This window comes from Chionomys nivalis, chromosome 11 (genome assembly GCF_950005125.1).
Source record: "Chionomys nivalis chromosome 11, mChiNiv1.1, whole genome shotgun sequence".
Taxonomy (NCBI): Eukaryota; Metazoa; Chordata; class Mammalia; order Rodentia; family Cricetidae; genus Chionomys; species Chionomys nivalis.
The window spans coordinates 56,841,530-56,862,516 of NC_080096.1; the positions used below are offsets into that span (position 1 = coordinate 56,841,530).

The 20,987-nt window shown below is 42.4% G+C and overlaps 1 protein-coding gene across 5 annotated transcripts in view; it reads right to left on the reverse strand.

Annotated features, from left to right (window-relative positions):
- Positions 1-77: 77 nt before the first annotated feature.
- Focad (focadhesin) overlaps positions 78-20,987 on the reverse strand; it is a 283,297-nt gene continuing 262,387 nt past the window's right edge. For 3 of the 5 annotated variants that reach the window (XM_057783564.1, XM_057783562.1, XM_057783563.1), the window contains 9 exons: positions 18,625-18,753; positions 15,756-15,871; positions 12,130-12,390; positions 11,372-11,461; positions 8,673-8,850; positions 7,039-7,136; positions 4,828-5,079; positions 2,229-2,304; positions 78-429 (listed from right to left, as the gene is read on the reverse strand). In XM_057783564.1, coding sequence (XP_057639547.1) covers positions 356-429; positions 2,229-2,304; positions 4,828-5,079; positions 7,039-7,136; positions 8,673-8,850; positions 11,372-11,461; positions 12,130-12,390; positions 15,756-15,871; positions 18,625-18,753 — 1,274 coding nt within the window. In that variant the 3' untranslated portion in view covers positions 78-355. Of the gene's footprint in view, positions 430-2,228; positions 2,305-4,827; positions 5,080-7,005; positions 7,137-8,672; positions 8,851-11,371; positions 11,462-12,129; positions 12,391-15,755; positions 15,872-18,624; positions 18,754-20,987 lie in introns of those variants that run through there. The other 2 variants (XM_057783567.1, XM_057783566.1) reach the window with 2 other exon arrangements.

Sequence of the window (20,987 nt, forward strand, 5' to 3'; positions counted from 1 at the left end):
CTGTCTCGAAAAACTAAAAACTAACTAACTAACTAAATAAATAAATAAAAATAAAGGTTGTATTACACAAATTTCATAAAATTATTTTACTAGAATTTAAGGGAGAAAAATATAATTCAGTTTTCGCAAAGAAAAGGAATTTTTTACAATGAACTCAGGTCACACAGAAGTCATGTTCCTATTTCTGCTTCAAATACCCAGAGGACCCGAGTAAGGCGCCCCTTTTCAGACCACAGTATGAAGCCACCTTCTCATGGTTTCTAACTGAGAGGATCAGTTCTCACCAATCTCAGACACCAGTCCTGAAAACCTTCTGTCTCATTCAGTGGGGCCAGTGCTGCTGGCTCCTGCGATGTCACCAACCATATGCTCTGGTCCACACAGCCTTCTTCTTAAACTCCGGCAGAACTCGCAAGGACAGGAGGGTAGCTAGGAGGACAAGAGCACAGAGCACACAGATGCATCTGACAGAGCCGTGCTGAGTCTCAAAAGGTCATTTTATCAAAGGTGTCAGAGCGGAGCTTGGCACTTCCCCACCCAACTAGTCTTCAAGGACTAACAATGATTCCCCTCAAAGTCTGGCAGAATTTAGAATTTTTATAGGACCCCCCAAAAAAACCCCACAGGTTTTACAGATTGCAAAGGTAATTGGCGTTTTTTATTTTCTTTTTTGAAAGTTAGCCTATAATCAGTAAATAGGAAAGTCTGCAAAACTATAGATTTTTGGCATGCCAGTGATATTGTTTTTCTTAATGCATTACTATTTGCATGAGTATGTTCCCTTTGTAACAATTTACTTTAAATTTGCATTTATATATATATATATATATATATATATATATATATATATATATATCTCCATCAAATGCTTAAAGAAAACCTCCACACCTATAATAAGGCTGAGTTCATGTGCTCAATAAAGCAAGTATACCACACTAAATTTTACGTGGACATATGTCTGTAAGGTATGTATTTCCTATTGTGACCCAAGAAGCAATTTAAAGTAGAGAAATTCAGAATTAGGTTTTTAGTAATTAGTACATATTTCTTGTCTTATTCTAGCATATTAATATATTCAGATATTATGTAAAAGGAGAGAATGCGAAGGAACGTAGGGCACCCAGGTCAATCCAGTAAGCCAATGACTTTGTGATCTAGGAAAAGTGTGATTCCTTAAGCCAAGTGATATTGTCTTTATTGATATCAGTTGTTAGCTTTGTACTGAAGACAGCATATGTTTGAATCAATCACCAGCCCAGACTCTGCAGCACACAGACAGAGGGAGTCTTATTGCCAACTCCCTAGGAATGGATAAAGTGAAATATCTTCATCACAGCCCTGACTTGCAATGAAGCCCTGTGCTGTATGAGAACCACCTTAGGCACTGACCCCCATCTGCACGCTTCCCGTTCACCCATAATTCTTGGTTGTTTAGTAGTAATATTATTATACCTTCCTTAAAGTAAAATATGAGTATATTCCAAGCTAGATGAATAATCACCACAGGGTAGGCCAATGGAACGGCACTTCTCAGTGCAATCCATGTCTTATGATATTGCAGTAGCCAGTGGCTATGTCCAGAACCCAGGACATAGGTGACAAGTTTAAGCTATCTCAGATCAGGAGACCGATGGCCAAATCACACCTCGTGTCTCAGTTTAGGGCTCTACAAAACTTTCAGAAACATCTTCCACATTTGGGGTTTCCTACAGTCACAGTGTGACAGTCCATGGAGAAGTTTAAAACAAGGAAACGCTGGAAGCGCTTGACAGCACGGGCAATGCCTAGTTCCCTAAGCAGCACTGACTACTACTAGAAGCCAGTGTAAGGATTCATTTTAGAATTTGAAAACAATGCTAAACCACGAAAGGTGGAACCAGAACTGTCTACCGCACTTTCTCAGCTGGACCAGATCACAAAGATGCTGAGTCCTAGGAAGGCATCCAAACTGTCTCCAGAACTCTGTCTGAATTTCTGCTCACTGCATTTTTACTTTCCTGAATTTTGTAAATTTTAACTATTTTACCATTGTAATAAAATACCTAATACCATTTATCAAAAAGTTAAGTTTAAAGGCACTTATCCTCCTTTTTAACCCATTTTTCTGACTTGCAAGGTCACATTAAGGACATTTTTTGAAACCATGTGCCCAACTATGCTCTTCCACATCACAGCCAGCAATGGGTGGTTTACCCCATGTTGGGCATAAAGCATGAAGTAATTAATACCTTTCAAAAGATCCTTAGACTTTGCTGCAAAGGCTTCGTTAGGAATTTCCATGATGCTAAATAGCCAGTCAATGAACTAGGGTGAAAAAGAACATTGTTAGTGACGTACGTCCCACCATCAGCATGAATCAGTGGTCTCTTGGGTCTGCAGACATGAGAAGAAGAGCAACAGTCTTCTAGAAGTTCCTGCTGAGGCTGGAGTAGAAGAAATGAGACGGGAAGTAAGACGAACACTGAAGGGTGGAGGGGTGCAGAGGTGAGACAGGGCCAAAAGACACAGCTCCCAAACCAAAAGGCCTCACCAAGTCTAACCCGTTTCCCCTAGAGACATAGTAAGACCTGGCGCAGATAAAGTGAGCTAGGCATGGGCTCAGAGGACTCTGTTTATTATTAACATTATCTCTAGTCACCCTGAGAGGCTGTGAGGTTAGTGACCTTGCCCAAGCCACCTCCCTCTGAATAGCAGAGTCAAGATTTGAGCCTAGCTACACCTGGCTGCAAAGCTATTTTTTGTCCATCATGCTACCTCTCACTTGCTCATATGCATTTTGGCCATGGATAATAGGCTCATAAAATTTCCTTCCTCAGCTTTTCTAATAACTTACTAGTAGACAAATAGTCACTACAAATATATAATAAACTTAAGATGTCTATCCTTTATCCAAAACGAACAGTGTCCCAGTCTGGAAATAACAGAAGAAACTACATTTATTTTGGTTAAATGTAGAACAAAAACTGCAAAGCTTGGGACAGCCTCCTAATTCTTATCTGACTTAATTGTGAAAGGCCTTTCAGCTGAGACACTCAGTGGAGGTTAGGCGTCGCTAAGGCCGGGTTCATGGTTCAGAATGCTTTTAAGGATTAATGTTCATATCTTAAAAATAAGCAACAAATCATTAGCTTAAAGCTTTCAACATCATAAAAATCGAGTTTTGATTAAATGGGATTCAAAAAAGAATCTTCCAATTAGTTGCATTAAAGACGGGATGTAGGCATCCTCCTGAATATTAACCTTCATCAGGTGATGAAAGGAGACAGAGACCCACATTGGAGCACCGGACTGAAATCTCAAGGTCCAAATCAGGAGCAGAAGGAGAGAGAGCATGAGCAAGGAACTCAGGACCGTGAGGGGCACACCCACACACTGAGACAATGGGGATGATCTATCGGGAACTCACCAAGGCCAGCTGGACTGGGTCTGAAAAAGCATGGGATAAAACCGGACTCGCTGAACATAACGGACAATGAGGACTACTGAGAAGTCAAGAACAATGGCAATGGGTTTTTGATCCTACTGCACGTACTGGCTCTGTGGGAGCCTAGGCAGTTTGGATGCTCACCTTACTAGACCTGGATGGAGGTGGGTGGTCCTTGGACTTCCCACAGGGCAGGGAACCGATTGCTCTTAGGGATGACGAGGGAGGGGGACTTGATTGGGGGAGGGGGAGGGAAATGGGAGGCGGTGAGAAGGCAGAAATCTTAAGAAAGAAAGAAAGAAAGAAAGAAAGAAAGAAAGAAAGAAAGAAAGAAAGAAAGAAAGAAAGAAAGACGGGATGGAGCCAGATAAAGCCAAGCAAAGGAGACAATGTTCCCATGTGTTTTGCTGAGTTTGCACACTGGAGGACCAAATCCCAAAGTGCTTCCTATGACAGGCTTTCCTGAGGTCAGGGGTGATGGGACTGGTCTGTAATAAAACCCTGATCAGGCTCTAGAACAGGCCAGCTATGGCAGGAACACATGGTGGCTCTGTGAGATAAAATAAGCCAAATGGAAGCTGGCAGTGGTGCACACCTTTAATCAAAGCACCTGCAAGGCAGAGGCAGGCAGATCTCTGTGAGTTCGCGGCCAGCCTGGTCTACAGAGCAAGTGCCAGGACAGGCTCCAAAGCTATACGAGAAACCCTGCCTCAAAAAAACCAAAAAGAAGGAAAAAAAAAAAAAGAATAAAGCCGGGTGGTGGTGGTGCACGCCTTTAATCCCAGTACTTGGGAGGCAGAGGCAGGCAGATCTCTGGGAGTTCAAAGCCAGTCTGGTCTACAAGAGTTAGTTCTAGGACAGGCTCCAAAGCTACAGAGAAACCCTGTCTCAAATTTAAAAAAAAAAAAAAAAAAGGAATAAGCCAAATGGGCCCTTTGCTGTGTTACAGTAAGAGAGCTACTCACTCTAGACCTACACTTCCTCTAGAAAGTTCTGAGCCTCCCCTGGACATGCGTCTGTCTCTCTTCCACACAACACCATCCCAAATCTTGATTTCATCTGCCTGACTTCAAGGACTGGAGGTAAAAGCATCTTTTCCACCTAGGATCAAGAGCAGGTGTGCCCTCAATAATGAATGGAGACACAGGCTTTATCTCTAGCTGCCCCTCACCATAAAGAAGTTGTTGCTGCTGTTGCTGTTGGTGTTGTCTCTAGACAACAGATACCACAAGCCTGTGCTGGCCTCGGTCTGCAGGACATGGCATAAAGTGATACTTGGGGCTGAGTATGAAAGCCTTTGGTGTGATCCAAGCTTTATTTAATTCCCACTTCCATCCTACTGCAGTGAGAGCTGGACACAAAAGCCTGTCTGCCCTGCTAAGCAGGCAGCTGCCACCCCTCACCTTCTGGGTCTGTTCCTTCCACGGCTCTTTCTGTAGCAGCAGTAGCATGCTACTGGGAAGGAAAGTGAGAACCTCCTGCATGGTCACTCTATGCATCGGACTCCTGCCAAGCAAGGCTGTTGCTTGCCCACTAGCGCCATTCTCCTGATGCCATGGCAACCAACTGGCACTGAGGCCAAGGAGAAGTGGGACCTCATGGTCTGCCCACGCCATCACCGCAGCTGCAAATATCAGCAGCAAGAAGTCCAAAGCCTGTTAAGGAAATAGAAGTAACGTGAGCTCATGTTCTATTCGGAGTGACACAGGTTCACAAACACAGCCTCCACCGTGATGCAAGGCCGTGTTCCCCTTCTCTCACTGCTGCCCTAGAAGAGGAACTACCCTCAACAGCAAGCTCAGCTCCATGCTGACTGCAGAGCCTCACTGTGCTTCAAAAGGTTCCTTGACTTTCCCGTCTGTGAGGAGGATCATTCCTCCAGCGCTTCAGGAGAAATATAATTTATTCTTAACCATATCAAGATCTAAATACGTCACCATTTCTGGTGTTTTAAAGAGCTAAATAAACTTAAGAAAGATATTATATGGACAAAACTGATCTTTAAGAATATGAAACATTCGATGTTATTTTTAAACAATAAAAAGTTTATCTTTAGGCATTTAAAAAAAATCTGTCTGGAATCTATCCGCCTTCAGACTACATTAGATACTTGTAAAAAACTTAGACATGGTAATGGGGACACTTCCAAGATGCTGAATTACTGTGATTTCAATTATACTTTAACCAGCTAATTTGCATGCTAAGTATTTTGAGATTTTTGTAAGACAACAGAAAGTTAATAAAAGCTCAGGAAGTAAGAAAGAGACTGCATTAGCTGAAAAAGTTTTTTTAAAAAGTATTTTTCAGTCTCTCAAGATCCAAACTGATGAATTAAAATTTTAATAAATTCAGGTGGCACATGCCTCTAATCCAAGCACTCAGGAGGGAGAGGCAGATGGATTTTTGTGAATTTTGAGGCCAGCCTGGTCTAAATAGTGAATTCCAGGAAAGCCAGGGCTACACAGAGAAACCGTGTCTCAAAAAACAATCAAAAAATTAATAACTTCAAAAAGACACACAACTCTTTAGACAAATGGTACAGGATTTCAAAGAACATATCAGGCTATTTAAATTATTCTCAACCAGGAAGAATGCCTCCAAGGAAAATTAAGAAGAAAAAGTGGGGAAAGAGCTATGTTTGTCTTATTGGGTGTTTTTACAACTATCCATTACAAGAGGCCTTTTCTTTGGGGGTATCATAGGTCATGCTGAAGATGTGATGAAATCCTATTCCACATGCTGCATGCAGGTGTTGGCACACACTTCAGGAATCTCTTCATCCTAGGTATTTTCAGTCACGTGTGCAGAGAAGAGGTCTGAGCCTGGTATTCCCCCACAAACTGTATGAGAACCCTCTTTTCTAACTAGAGGTCTTCTGAATCAAAGAACATGTTTTATTAAAAGTATTTCTTGCCAGGGTGGGGTGGAGGGGGGGCACCCCTTTAATCCCAGCACTCAGGACACAGAGGCAGACAGATCCCTGAGTTTGAGGCCAGCCTGGTCTACAGAGTGAGTTCTGGAACGGCCAAAAAAAATTGCAAAAGACAGTCCTGAGAATCTCAAGAAACATGGCAAGAGTCACTGCTTCCTTGTGACAACAAAGAGTTATTTCCAGTGTTTCTCGTAACAAACAGAAGAAAAGCTGTGAGAATGTGCTCGATATTGGGTCTTGGGTAACCTCAAAGGCCCCGGCTTCCAGGCTGAGTCCCCAGAATGGTACTATTCGAAGGCAGGAGACCCTGTGGAGAGTGTGCTTGATATTGGGTCTTGGGTGACCCAAGAGGCCCTGGCTTCCAGGTTGAGCAGGAGACCCCGTGGAGGTGGTAACTAGTGGGAGATCTTTGTGGAGGGGGGGTGACCTGAAGGAACTATGGGTCTGAGATCTGGGTCAGCAATACTCTCCTTCCATGATGTGTCACTTCCCAGGTCCGAAGCTATGGGATCCATGGATCCTGTGCGAGAACCGCAAAGTGTGAACCAAATGAATGTTTTCACTTTATGAGCTGATGACCTCATGTATTTGTTAGAGCAATGAAGACAGCCACAGAGTCAATTTTTGGGAAAGAAAATATAAACTTTACATTTTAAGGTAAGTCCGCTGCTTCTCTATGTACCTCATGGAGAGCCATACTCTGGTCAGACGCTGGTTGGTACCCAAGGTTTCTCATGTAACCCATCAGCTCCAGGAGCCACTCCAGTCTCTTCAAGACGCCTGAAACACAGCAGTAACCATCATCACTGTAAGATACAGTGGTAGACATGTCACTGCCCACGGCATTCAGGAGAAATCTGGACTGCAACTAGGCAGTAACACTGCATCGTGGTACTTAGCTGTTTTACAGTCTTCCTCTGATCTCCTGTTCTCAATACAGCAGAGTAATAGAAGCCTGTCCCAAAGACATAAAAAGAGAAACACCAGCCAGCCAAGGGAGGGAAACTGGAGAAGAAATGTCAGTATAAACATTGATAAATAATCTTTTTTGTTTTTAAATGAGGGTTTCCAGCACAGAAAAAACTATTTAGGGAGGTCCTAAGGACTTAGTGAGAGGAAAGGAGAACTACTTTTACAAGTAGGCTCATTAGAACCAAAAGCAACATCAGACAGACCCAGTTTATTCCAAGTATTTTTATCAATGTGAATGTGCGTGCTAGGAAAGCCTGATGATCTGAGCTTGATCTGTGGAACCTACAGTCAAAAGAAAGACCCGTATACCCAGAGTTGACCTCTAACCTCCACCCATATACCATAGTGTGCACGTGCAAACACACACACACACACACACGCGCGCGCGCGCGCGCGTGATCACCAATAATACATAAAATATATTTACTTAAATTTAAAAAAGGTTATGGTTTTAGTACTTAGACACTAAGGCAAATAAGCAAACTGCACAATCACAATGTATGAACTGACCTAATAAACATACAGCCAAGGTCAGAGATGCCAAGAGCAAGTTCCATTGTCAGGAGGCTCTTACAGTCCAATGTCTAAAATGCTCTGTAAGTAAAACATGCCTGGCATGGCAATGCACACTTAATCCTAACACTTAGATCTCTTTGAGAAAAAAGAAAGACTGAGAAGTCTTTTCACATAGATTACTTAATTTTGCTTGTTTCCCTTAATTAGACACCCCCAAAAAAACCCATTTTCTATCATCAGGCAGAATCAATTTCCATCTGTGTGTTCAGAAAACTAAAGTAAAATTGACAGAAGCATGACAGAAGCAACTTTAGTGTTTATGTCCATGAGGGTCTAGAGCAGTGGTTCTCAACCTTCCTAATGATGTGACCCTTGAATACAGTTCCCAACAATAAAATTATTTCCACTGCTACTTCACAACTGTAATTATGCCACTGTCATGAATTGTGATATAAATACCCGATGTGTAGGATATGTCATATGCGACCCCTGTGAAAGAGGCACTTGACCCTCAAAAGGGTTGCAACCCTGGTTGAGGACCTGGTCTAGAGGAACAAAAATAATATGAAAATCTTCAAAAGAATGCATTCCTATATCCAAGAACTAGATGGTGTGAGCCTAGCTTATCATCCATTGAAGACACCATTTCATTCATGTGGGGGAAGGCCAAACCGCCATCAGCAAACAAACTAGATTTTCTGTTCCATAGTATCTTTATTGATCGTTTGGGAATTTCACATCACGAACCCTGAGCACACAAGTTAGCTTTTAAGTTGAGGAGACGCATGCAGCAGAAGGGAGACAGCAGGCCACCGTTTCTGTCCTCACCTGTGTTGGCATGGCTCACAATGCGTGCCTGGTAAAGGCAGTGCAGAATCATCCAGGCCAGAGTCTGTCTCTCGTGGTGCCGCATGGCAGCAGTGATCAGATCCATTAGGCTCATCAAGGGGAGTCGTCCTTGAGAGACCAAGTACAATTTGACAAAGGCAGCCTTTTCTATGTTGTCCTGGGGGGGGGCAACAATCGTTCAGTTATTTGTAAGTCAGCAGAACCTGAAGGCAGAGGCAGTCAGGAACCGTGAGCTCGATGTTATTCTCTATCCATTGTCTATTGCAGAGCCTAGCTGCCTGGCATGCAGGAGAGAGCTGCAATGCCATATTTTTGTCTTTTCGTGAAAACCATGATTGTGTTTAGAGGTTGGCAAGTAAGCATACACAATAATAATATGACACATACTATCCTTACCATGTTCCAAATAACAATTTAAACACTTAATATGTATTTAGTGCAGCGGTTTTAAAAATATGACACAGAATTCTGGAGATTCTAAGGCTCATTGCTTTTTTTTTTTTTTTGGTTTTTTTTGAGGCAGGGTTTCTTTGTGTAATAGCCCTCGCTGTCATGGAACTAGCTCTTGTAGACCAGGCTGGCCTCGAACTCACAGAGATCCACCTGCCTCAGCCTCCCATGTGCTGGGATTAAAGGCGTGCGCCACCACCGCCCAGTTGCCCATTTCATTTTTAATACTGCTTATTTTTTAGAATCCATTTATGAGGTACATGAGACGTAGATCAGTGGCTAAAAGCATTTGCTACTCTTCAAAACACCAGTATAAGTCTCAGCACCCACATGGTGGCTTACAACCATCTATGACTCCAGTCCTAAGGGATCTGACACTCTTCTGGCTTCTATGGACACCAGGCACGCACATGATACACAGATTATACACACAGATAAAACACCTCTCTATATAAAATAAATAGAGATTCCAGTTACACATAATGTAAACAATAAAAAGAAACCCAGGAAGACAGTAGGGCTTCAGCTATGTGCCCCAGTGTCACAGTTGGATCAAGGAGAAATACTGGTAAGGCTGAGTTGAGAACTGAAATAGTTCTATATGGGGCACTAATTCCTTGAAGGAATGATGACAAACTCTGGCTATTTTAACTGCCTACTATATAGACTATTTTATTAAAAACTTAAAGAAATGAGCCCATCACACCAAGAAAAATACTTCATAGTATTTGTGCTAATAATTAAATCTTCTAATAAAAATTAAATTTTCAGGAAAAAACTTGCCTATTTCTTTGAGTCTGAGAACTTCCCTGTGTCTAGAGTGCTTTTCTGATACGATTTCTGAGGATCATAACAAATATGATGTTTTCATATCATATAATAAAACATACCAACATTTAGAAGACCTTCAAAACTTGATGAATCACCATTTTCCAAATGACCAGTGCATGGTGTCAGAAAATCACACATCTATCAGAGAGCTGACATTCAAACAAACCAATGGATTTTAATGTCAGAGCAGGCAAACTTCCTTGGCATGGTTCTGAAGAACTACCAATTATTTCAAAGAGACTACCAGTTGTTGACTTTTGGTGCATCAAGGAAGAATGTGGTGATAAGTAACTGCTGAGATCTTGCTTTGAGCTGGTACTGTTCCAAGAGCTTATCATGGGCCAGGTCATCTAACTCTCAGGACAACCCTAAGAGGTAGGTGTGATTGTACCCATTTCACAGACAGGGAGATTAAGAGGTTAGGTAACTTAACCAAGACCACACTGCTTATAAGCTGCAGATCTGGATTTCACTCAACAGAGACTCTAAACTCATTCTTAACACTTCCCTGAACAGCTTCTCTCTGTTTAAAATAAGCGAATCTCCAAAACACTGAGAGCCAAACACTCTGTAATAGCGGTTCTTAACCTTAGGATGCACCAGAATTGCCTGGTTGGGAGACTATTCAGATATAGACTTCTGGGTCCCATGGTCTACAGTGGAACTTGAGAATCCCCATTTCTAGTCAGCACCAGGCCCAGAGACCCCATGTTCAAAACCACTGCTGTGTGATGCAGATATTAAAGCAGCTAATGGAACAAGCAAACCTGACAAGGACAAGATAGCTACCAGCAACCCAGATGAGGGGCGCATGGCACTATATGGTATGAACGGTTATATTCAAATAAGTATGCTATTTGGAATGTATTTGTGCCAAAGGATTTGGTGCTTACTTGGAACTCCAACTTCACAAAGCATTTTGTATTTATTTCGCTATGTGGGTGGGTCTAGGGGCTACTTGTTTTACAAATGACCACCTTTTTGCATTATAACAGGACAGTATCTAGTCCCCCCCCAAAAAAGGGTGAGACCTATCTGTTGATGCCTTCAACATACCAAGTTCATTGGTCAGAATATTCCCATTTTTGTGGGTATTACCTTGAAGACATTGTTCTATTCTCATTTTTGCCAAAAGGTAACACAAAATATTCTTGACAAAAATCTAAGAAATTGTGTTAAAAAGTTATTCATTTATCTATCCATCTAGACAATATGCATTAAACACAGATCACAACACCAGTCTGGCTACCAGACCTGACAAGTGAACGAGAAAGTCAGCTCCCTAAAATTATCCAGCAACAAGATGAAAACTATATTAGGTCAAAAGGATATTGTAAACAACTCTTCAAGGGGAATTTCTGCCTCAATAATGAAAATGTGTAGATGGACATTGTTACCTGGGTGATCTGGGAAAGCTGGTTGGCACCGTCATCTGTCATCTCCGAGAGGCACTTTGCTACACTGATGTACAGTTCGAGGTCACTTCTCTGACAAAGACAAATCTCAAACATGTCAAAATACAGCGGAAGAGAAGAACATCACTTCAATTAGTATTCTGAAGATTATTAGATCTGTTTATCCCCAGTAACAGTTGCCGATGAGATTCTAATGTTACCAAACCAAAACATATAGACAATTGAAAAATGTCTTCACCATTGTTCTGGGTGTTCGCTTGGCTGTACTTTTTCTCCCTATCAGAATTCCATCATTCTAAGCAGATTTTACCCTGGTGGTGAGACTTTAGTGGGGAGGTCTGCAGTGGTAGGGGAAGGGCCAACATGAACCCGTATGATAGACAGTGATAACTAAGATAGTGATAAGTAAATGATAATAAAGTGATGATTTATGACAGATATGACAAATAAGGCACTGTCACCAAGATGCACTGGCTAGGGATTTCTGGACTTACTCATCTTTGTCAGGCATCCGGTACAGCACTGGTTAACTCACCTCTAAGCTTGCTCAAAACTTTGTTTCTAAATACTCAACCTCAATTTAGATCTTGGAAGCAAACACACTCCTAGTGAAGAATGTGGTTATTTCTTGCTAGTCTTCCCACCCATATTCTTAAAACATTCCCCAGCCTGCTTGCCAAAATGACTTTCAAGAAGCCCAAGCATAAACTGTCAGGAATGTAAATATTTTTGTTCTTTACCCGAATCCTATTTGGCAGAAGGTCAAAAATTCTCCCAGTAGCATCACAGAGCAGACTCCAGAGGTGGTGGGACGGGCTGGGCAGTTTCATGGCCTGACTCAGACCCTGTAAGGCACTTAGGCACAACTCAGGATGACTAGGTGGGGAAGCTGCTTTAAAAACCACCACCATCAGGTTTTCAACAAAACTCTGGATCTGTTCATCAGAGACATGTTTTACCCACAGAGGCAACGATACCAGGAGGTATTTCTTGATGTTCATCTGGAAGGGAAACAGAAGAAGTCAGACATAAACATGTCAGTCTGACTGTGTGGTGCTCCAAATCTCTAGTCATCACTGAGTTGGAGAGAAGACAGATTAAAAGCTGTGGGTTACTTCTTTCTCCCTTATTTTCCCCATGGGTTCATGGTTCAAAGGGTCACCGACACTTGTAACTATAGTAACTATAGCTGTTTCACTTACTTCTGATCCAGGGTGTCTCGTGTGTACATGTAGGACCTGTCAATCCACTCAACTGAATCGCTGAATCGCTGAAACCCTTTCAGAGACGGGGACAAAATGCTACTTTGGAAAGTACGTCACAGTTGCTACTCTGATCTTTTCTTACTGTTTTGGGTTTTCTGTATGTGGTGCTTGTATACGTGCTGCACGTATATGTGGGTGTGCATGTGTACGGGGGTGTGTGCCGCAGGGTTTGAGGAAGCTAGCAGTCAACTGCAGGTGTCCTCCTCAATCACCCTCCATCTGAATTTTTCAGACAGGGTTTCTCACTGAACACAGAGCTCACCAATTGGATAGGCTGGCCGGCCAGTGTGCTTCTTGGATCCCGTCTCCACTTTCCCAGCACTAGTGCTTTACGCACACAATATACCTGACCTAAATTTACATGGATGCTGGAGAGCTGGAGATCCAAACTTAGGTCCTTTGCTCACACAGCAAACATCTGACCAACTGACCTGTTTCGCCAGTTTCTCCCGTTCACTTTTAAAACCACGTTCTCTAGCAAGAGAAGCTGTCAATCCATTCAACTACCCTGCTTAACTGAAACAAATCTTTCAGAGTTGGGAATAAAATGCTACTTCTGAAAGTAAGTCATAGTTGCTCTTCAGGTTTTTTGGTTATTTCATGTGTATACATGTGTGTGGGTACACATGCAGCTGTGTGGATGCACACCCACTGAGCATGCGGGCTTGACCAAAACATCTCAGAGTGCATGAGAGGCAAGATGAGGCAGGACTAATTATTAGCTGTTCACAGCACCTAATCATTCTTAGAAACACAAGTTTGATAGTAATGGACAAGTATAGAAGAAGTAGGCTAGGAAAAAAAAAAGACAATGCAATCCTTCTAAGAGGTCCATTAAGGTGGCATGAGTTTTCTAAAGAGCACATCTTCAAAACTATTACAGCTCAGATCATGTTTACGATGATTAACATACACCCAAAACCCAGAGGAGATGTCAAGAGCTGAGTAGGTCTAAATCAGAAATAGAAGGCCTACGGGAATGTAGAGAAAATTCTAAGGATAGGCTGTTAGACACTTGGTTAAACAGGAAGAAAGAGTTAAGGGTAGAAAGCTTTGGAATCAGCCATACACTGGCTTCCCACATATTACCCTGAGCAAATTTTACTCAAAACACATCTTAGTTTATCAATCTATAAAGTGGAAATAATGCTCTTCCCAGACCCAAAGTTTCAAAATATAATTTTATGCTAACAAATTTCTAAAGTTTATGTTTAGTATAAATGTACAGGGTGGCTGCATATATTAGCTCCTTGCAATTGTGACAGCATGCACAAGATCTGCATAAGTTCAAGCCAGACCAAATCCCAGCATGGAGAAAAGAGGGGAGCTGGGAAGAAAGCCCCATTCCTAGCTTAGGGGCTATTGATAATCAACAGTTTCTGGGAAGAGAGTCAGTTTTCTCTACAGATGTGACTCCTGGTAGGTATACTCTACACCAGTGGAAAGTCATACTCTCAAGAGTATCTGGGCAGCATAAATTGGTGTCGATGGACTTATAGAGGAAAAGGATATAGAGTTGGGTCAGTAGGGAAGGAGGTAGATATGGAAGGAATTTGATCACATCACATTGTACAACATCCTCAAAGAACTAATGAAATAATGTAAGAGAAAAGAGGGACAAAACTAGGGTCCGAGGAGATGCCCCAGCTGGTAAAGTGTGCATTGTGCACGCACTTTCAATCTCTAGCACCCATGTGAAAAGGCATGTACTTTGCCTGTAATCCCAGGGCTGGGGAAGCAAAGAAAATAGGATTTCTGAGGCTTGCTGATCAGCCAGTTTAGCCAAATCACTGAGTTTCAGGTCCACTGAGAGACCCTGTCTCAAGAAATAAGATGAGGAAGGAATTAAGGAAGGCGGGCAACACTGACTTTTGACCTCCACCCCCTGTACTCCATATACCCCATGCACCTGAACATACATAAATATGTATACACAGATACACCATATATACACAGACAAAATTATAGACAGTACATTATTGGTAGCTTGAGCTTTAACTGAGAGTAGAGACTGACTCAAACTAGGCCCAGTGTTGTACTGAGTGAATTGTGACTCATGGAGATGACTAGAAACAAATGTACTAGGACTCATCAAAGTTTACCACTAAACTAGACACTTGCGGATATATAAATTAAAACTCAAGAAGGTTAACTTTTAAAATGAGCTGCCAGAGACATGAGACATTAAAGCTGACATCTATAACATGGATTGAGTCCTAGCATACCAGGTACACAGGACGTGGTCAGCAAGTGACAGCTAGGTGGGACCACTGGAGAGGACAAGTGAGAGTAAAGGTGCTAGAGAGAGAAAAGCGCGGACTTCACCAACACACATCTTCAACTAAAGACCATCACAAACACAAAAGGAATGTAGAATCAGGACTAAAGCCCAGATATGGAGGATATAAGAGAATCTTGTACTACTTGAAATAAACTACAGCCAGATTATAGATAGGTCATGTATTGATAAACAAGTTAGATCTTTAGGAAATCATGGAATATCTTTTTTCCCCCTGCAGCAGATAGACTCAAAATTCCTCCTCATTATATATCTCTAAACACTTACTCTATTCTTATGTACCTTTGGCTAACATCTGGAACATGCTCTCAGACTTTCACAAATACAAAATGGAAGGGTCACTTCTACCTTGAATCCTCAAACAGAGACATTCCTTCCTCCAACTCCCTCCCAGGGTCCCTCTTTGGATGCAGACCCAGATCCTACCAGGCTTTCAAGATTCCCTGTAGTTGTACCCTACTCCAAGAAAGGGAGGAAGAGATGCAGGGAAGAGGCAGTCAGTACAGATGGATTTGTCTCTCTCTCCATACCCAGTGAGATATCCACACTATATTATCAAGCAACCTTGGTTCCAAAAGGAATGCTAGTATCTATGACCATCCTCTTCAGTAACAAGAAGCAGTTAAAACAAATGGAAAGGGGAGGATTAGAGCCATGTTGTCTTCTAGGCTGCTGGCCAGCTAGACCAAGTATTCCTAAACTTCTTTCTACTCCTGACTCAGAGACCGCACTCCAAGTGAGTGTGGCCAGCTCCAAGAAGACTGGTCCCTGGCTATGCTCAGCACCTGGCACTACTACATACACTCAGTCCATGGATCAGTGGTGGCATCACCCACAAGCCCAGCAGTGCAGCTGCGCTCTGTGATGACGGTGCCTGAGTCACAGCGATCTTAAGGCATAGCTGCTGGATCTCCTCACCTGAAAGACAAGAAAGGAAAATCATTTCTGTGATATAGTGCTCGGCTCCCTGATTCAGAGTTAGGATTCGATGTCTGAATCAAGCCATCTACTTGGGCCACTTCTGCATATAACAGAATTCTTTCATCCAAGAGGTTCGAGTATTTTTGAGGAGGCAAAGAATGATCCAGCAGAATCACAGTCCTAACTCTTGGGACTGCCAATGGCCTTAAACCACCATTGTGGAAATTTCTCTGATGGCATCTAGAGAAATCTGGTCACTCAAATACTATTTAAAAATATGCGAAAATGCTAGCTACAGATCCCCTAGTGCTGCCTCCACCCCCTTCTCCAGAATGTGTTCAGCACACAGGGAATTTCTATCTGGTATACCAGTTAATTTTTGCCAACCTAAGACAAACTAGAGTTACAGGACAAGAAGAGCCCTCAACTGAGAAACTGCTTCTATCAAGCTGGCCTGTAGGTAAGTCTGTGAGGGATTTTCTTGATTAATGATTTATGTGGGAGGGTCCAGCTAACTGTGGGCAGTGTCACTCCTGGACAGCTACCCTGGGTGCTATACGAATGAAAGCAGAGTAAGCCATGAGGGAAAAGTCAATTAAGTAGTGTTCCTGTGGGCCTCACTTTTGTTCTAGACTCCAGGTTGCTACCTTCAGTTCCCTCAGTGATATAGATATAGATATATAGATATAATATTGCCCAAACTTTTTGGAGTCCAGATATCATACAGTGAGCTAATGGATTTGTAGGTACACGGATGGACTCTGTTTAAGTGCTATTGTTTTATGCCCTGGTTCATCTCTTTTAGAGTAAGAAATTATTTAATTTGTTTTTAGTATTACAGGAACACACAGTTAAGAGACTTTGAATATTTTTGAAGACTGAACTTTTAAAGTGTTTAAAACATTTAAAGACTTAAAATCTTTTTTAAAGATTTATAAAGGTAGACTATGTTTTATATTATGATATTAACATGAGATCTTAGGGATAAACAAGAAAGTAAAGTGATGGAGGAAGGTCATTGGCTAATAAAGAAACTGCCTTGGCCCATTTGATTGGCCAGCCTTTAGGTGGGTGGAGTAAACAGAATAGAATGCTGGGAGGAAGAGAAAGTGAGCTCAGATGCAGGGCAGCTCCTCTCAGAGCCAGAAGCGATGAAGCAAGCCGCCAGGTCAGACATGCTGAATCTTTCCTGGTAAGACTGATGCTACACAGATTATTAGAGATGGGTTGATCAGGATATGAGAATTAGCCAGTAAGGGCTGGAGCTAATGGGCCAAGCAGTGTTTAAAAGAATACAGTTTGTGTGTCGTTATTTTGGGGCATAAGCTAGCCAGGCAGCCATGAGCTGGGCTGTGGGAAGAGGCCTGCAGCTCCCCACTACAGTAAAGATTATGGCTTGACAATGGCATATGTGTGTGTTAAGTAAACAAAAGACCTATAGTTTGGGTTTTTTTTTTTTTGTTTGTTTTGTTTTGTCTTGTCAGCTCAACCCAAACTACAGTCATCTAACAAGAAGGAGTGCCGGGCGGTGGTGGCGCACGCCTTTAATCCCAGCACTTGGGAGGCAGAGGCAGGCGGATCTCTGTGAGTTCGAGACCAGCCTGGTCTACAGAGCTAGTTCCAGGACAGGCTCCAAAACCACAGAGAAACCCTGTCTCGAAAAACCAAAAAAAAAAAAAAAAAAAAAAAAGAAGGAGTATCAGCTGAAGAATGTGGGCATGTTCTGTGGGCATGTCAGTGGGACGGTTTCTTGACTGATGATTGATGATTGATATAGGAAGGTTCATCCTCCTGTGCACAGTGCCACCTGGGCAAGCGGTCTTGGGTTGTATAAGAAAGCAAGCCCATAAGCACCATTTTCCATTGCTTTCTGTTTCCGTCCCTGTCGTCAGGTTCCTGCCTTGGCTTTCATGGGGAATTTCTGGCCTACAGAACTAACTACAAGCTAATAAAAATGTTGATAAGTTTGCTTCACCAGCAATAGAAACCTAACAAGGCATCCGACATGGGGCTTCATTGAAACCTAGGGCTCAGTAAGTGCAGTCTGATTCCTATCAAACTAAGACTGCATCACATGCCCAGCAATAAATACAGCTCACAGAAGAGCTATCTGGCGTTTTGTTTGGTCACTATTGTTCTTGTGTTTGGTGGGTGTGTGTACATGTGTAGATCGGTGTGCATATGGAGGCCAGAGATTAGCACCAAGTATTTTCCTCAATCTCTCTTCGCCTTATTTATTTATTTTTTAGTTTCCTTGAAAGACAAGGCCTCTCCCTAAGCTCACAGCTCCCTGATTTGGTTAGGCTGGCTGGTCAGCAGGTCTCCATGACCTTCCTATCTCTGCTTTCCTAGCAGTGGGACTGTAGGCATTCGGCATTGTATTTTGTTGACATGCTCGTTTTATTTATTTATTTACCTACCTACCTACCTACCTGTTTGTTTGTTTGTTTGTTTATTTTTTATGCAGGTGTGAGGGATCTTAGTTCCTCATGCTTGCATAGTAAACATTATACTGACTAGGCTATCTCCCTCGTTTCTCAAGAGTTGTTTTTGAGGACTACATAGGTCTATGTCTTTAGACCTCTTCCTCCCCACCCTCACTCAGTGAAAGTAACTTGGTTATTGCACATAAGATATCAACCCACAATATACAACAAATCTACTAGTCAACTGTGACACAAAATCTGCTTTTTAAATTCAGGTCAATTCTAAGGGCAAAGCCGGAAAACCTAAAATCAGTTGATACTTACCAAAGTTTAGCCTCATAAGTGGAGAGAGGAGTGCAGCCAAGTTTGCGGGAGGATACTGGTAGCTTTCCCCCACAGTTGCTATGGGTTTCATCACTACTTTGAGAAGGGAGGGAGGCACAGCTTCAGGACCTACAAGAGAAAAGAAAAGAAATAGGAAAATACCTGTGTAGCTGTGCTAGAATGGAAATCATTAACTGTTTATTTTCTTTCAGAACCAAAGGCTTTAATATCCCATATTTAGTTATAATCAACACTTCAATGCTATAGTCTCAATCCAACTCCTTTCAATATAAACTTTGTTCCCCCTGTTCGCCTTCATTGTTTTCAATCTCCTCGTGTTTGGTTAGACATGCCCCACATCTTTACTATCTTCTACACTTCCATGTCTCTTTATCCAGTTTTTTTTTTTAAAAGAACAACCTATCCTTCATTATTGTCTCATTGCTCTTGGTATGGTATTCAACATACTAACAGTGGGAAAGACAAGGCTTGCCCACTCAACACCTTAGAGGAGTTATGGAATATCTCCACACATTATGGCCATGAAGCACCACACCTATCCCTTAAAAAACAAAATTCTTCAGTTCCTAAGCCATAGTACCTGCTCTAGAGGTGAGCACCCAGGGAGAAATAGCCACTGCATATGTTAATCAGCTACCTCTAACTTTAATGTTGGTGTTCATGTTGGGAGATGCTACAGTAGTAACAGGGAGATTAAAAAAAAGGAACAGCCATTAAAATGGGCAGGTAAAAGTGATGCTAGAAAGAACCATAGAAAAATGAAGAAATATAGAAAAGGTATACATACAGAAAAATGTAGACAACAAGGAGAAACAGTATGGCAGAATTAGCAGCAAAGGGAAAATCAGCAGCAGCAGAAAGAGAAGTCAGGGGAAAACCAGAAACTACGTCACCAAAAATTAACACATCAGCAGAGCTGGGAAGGGTGCAGAGGTGAGAGAGCTGATACGTGGGAAAAGCTGAAAACAGAGAAGCACAAGAAAAGGGAAAAGCACAGGCAAATTCACTAGACCACAAACACAGGCAGATTCAGTAATTGGTTAGAGAATCCCAGAAAGGAGAAGCTTAGAGTGGGGGAGAAGCAGGGAGAGACCAGCAAAAGGAAATGAAATCAGCAAGCAGAGAGAAAGAAAGCAGAAGTGAGGGAGCATCTGTAAGACAAAATCAATTATAGAAAGGAGAAACTGTGGGAAAAGGAGAAGCAGAGGTGGTGTGGGGTTTTCTCAGAAGGGAAAAACTGATCTTGCTAATGGGGTAGCAAAGGGACAGCAGAGCTATGTCACAACACAGAAAGGAGAAGCTGAGGGAAAGGAGAAGTAGGGAATCAGGAGGGAAAAGCCAACCTTGTGAAAGGGGCAGCAAGGGTGAAGGCAGAGCTACATCACAGCACAGAAAGGAGAAGCTGTGGGAAAGGAGAAGCAGGGGCCCAGGAGAGAAAAAACGACCTCGTGACCAGTAGCAACGATGGCAGAGCTAGATCACAGCACAGAAAGGAGAAGCTGTGGGAAAGGAGAAGCAGGGAACCAGGAGGGAAAAACCGACCTCGTGAAAGGGTTTAGCAAGGGTAGAGACAGAGCTACATTACGGTAAAGGATGGAGAAGTTGAGGAGAAAGGAGAAGTAGGGACTCAGGAGGGAAAATTCAAACTTGTGGCTAGTGGCAAGGGTGGCAGAGTTAGATCACAGCATAGAAAGAAGAAGCTGTGGGGAAAGGAGAAGCATAGATGGTATGGGAACCCAGGAGGGAAAAATTGATCTTGTGAAAGGGATAGCAAGGGTAAAGAGAGAGTTACATCACAACACAGAAAGGAGAAGCTGGAGGAAAAGAGAACCAAGAAACCATAAGGGAAAAACCAGTCTTGTGAAAGGGTTTAGCAAGGGTAGAGGCAGAGCCACATTACTGTACAGGATGGAGAAGCTGGGGAGAAAGGAGAAGCAGAGGGCCAGGAGAAAAAGAATACAAACCATAGACATTGAGAAAATGGAAGAATTGGAGGTAGGAGTCAAAAAAGGAAAACCAAAGGCTGAGAGCAGCAGTTCTGGAGGCTGGGAAGTTCAAGAGAGTGGTGCCAGCGCCTGGTGAAGACCATTATGCCACACAACATGACTAGACAGCAAGCTTGCCGAGGCATCTCGATTGTATAACAAAGTCACTATCTCAGCATCTTAGGGATGATTGTCAATCATGCCCCAAAGGTACCACATCAAAATAGTGTTAACAAATGACTTTGGGTTTTCAGTTTGCAAAACATAAAACCTGGAAGGCACACCTAAGTCAGCACATTTGGACATGCCAAAGAAAAGTTGTAAAGTTGTGTGATGATGTATAAGCAACAAAAGAAA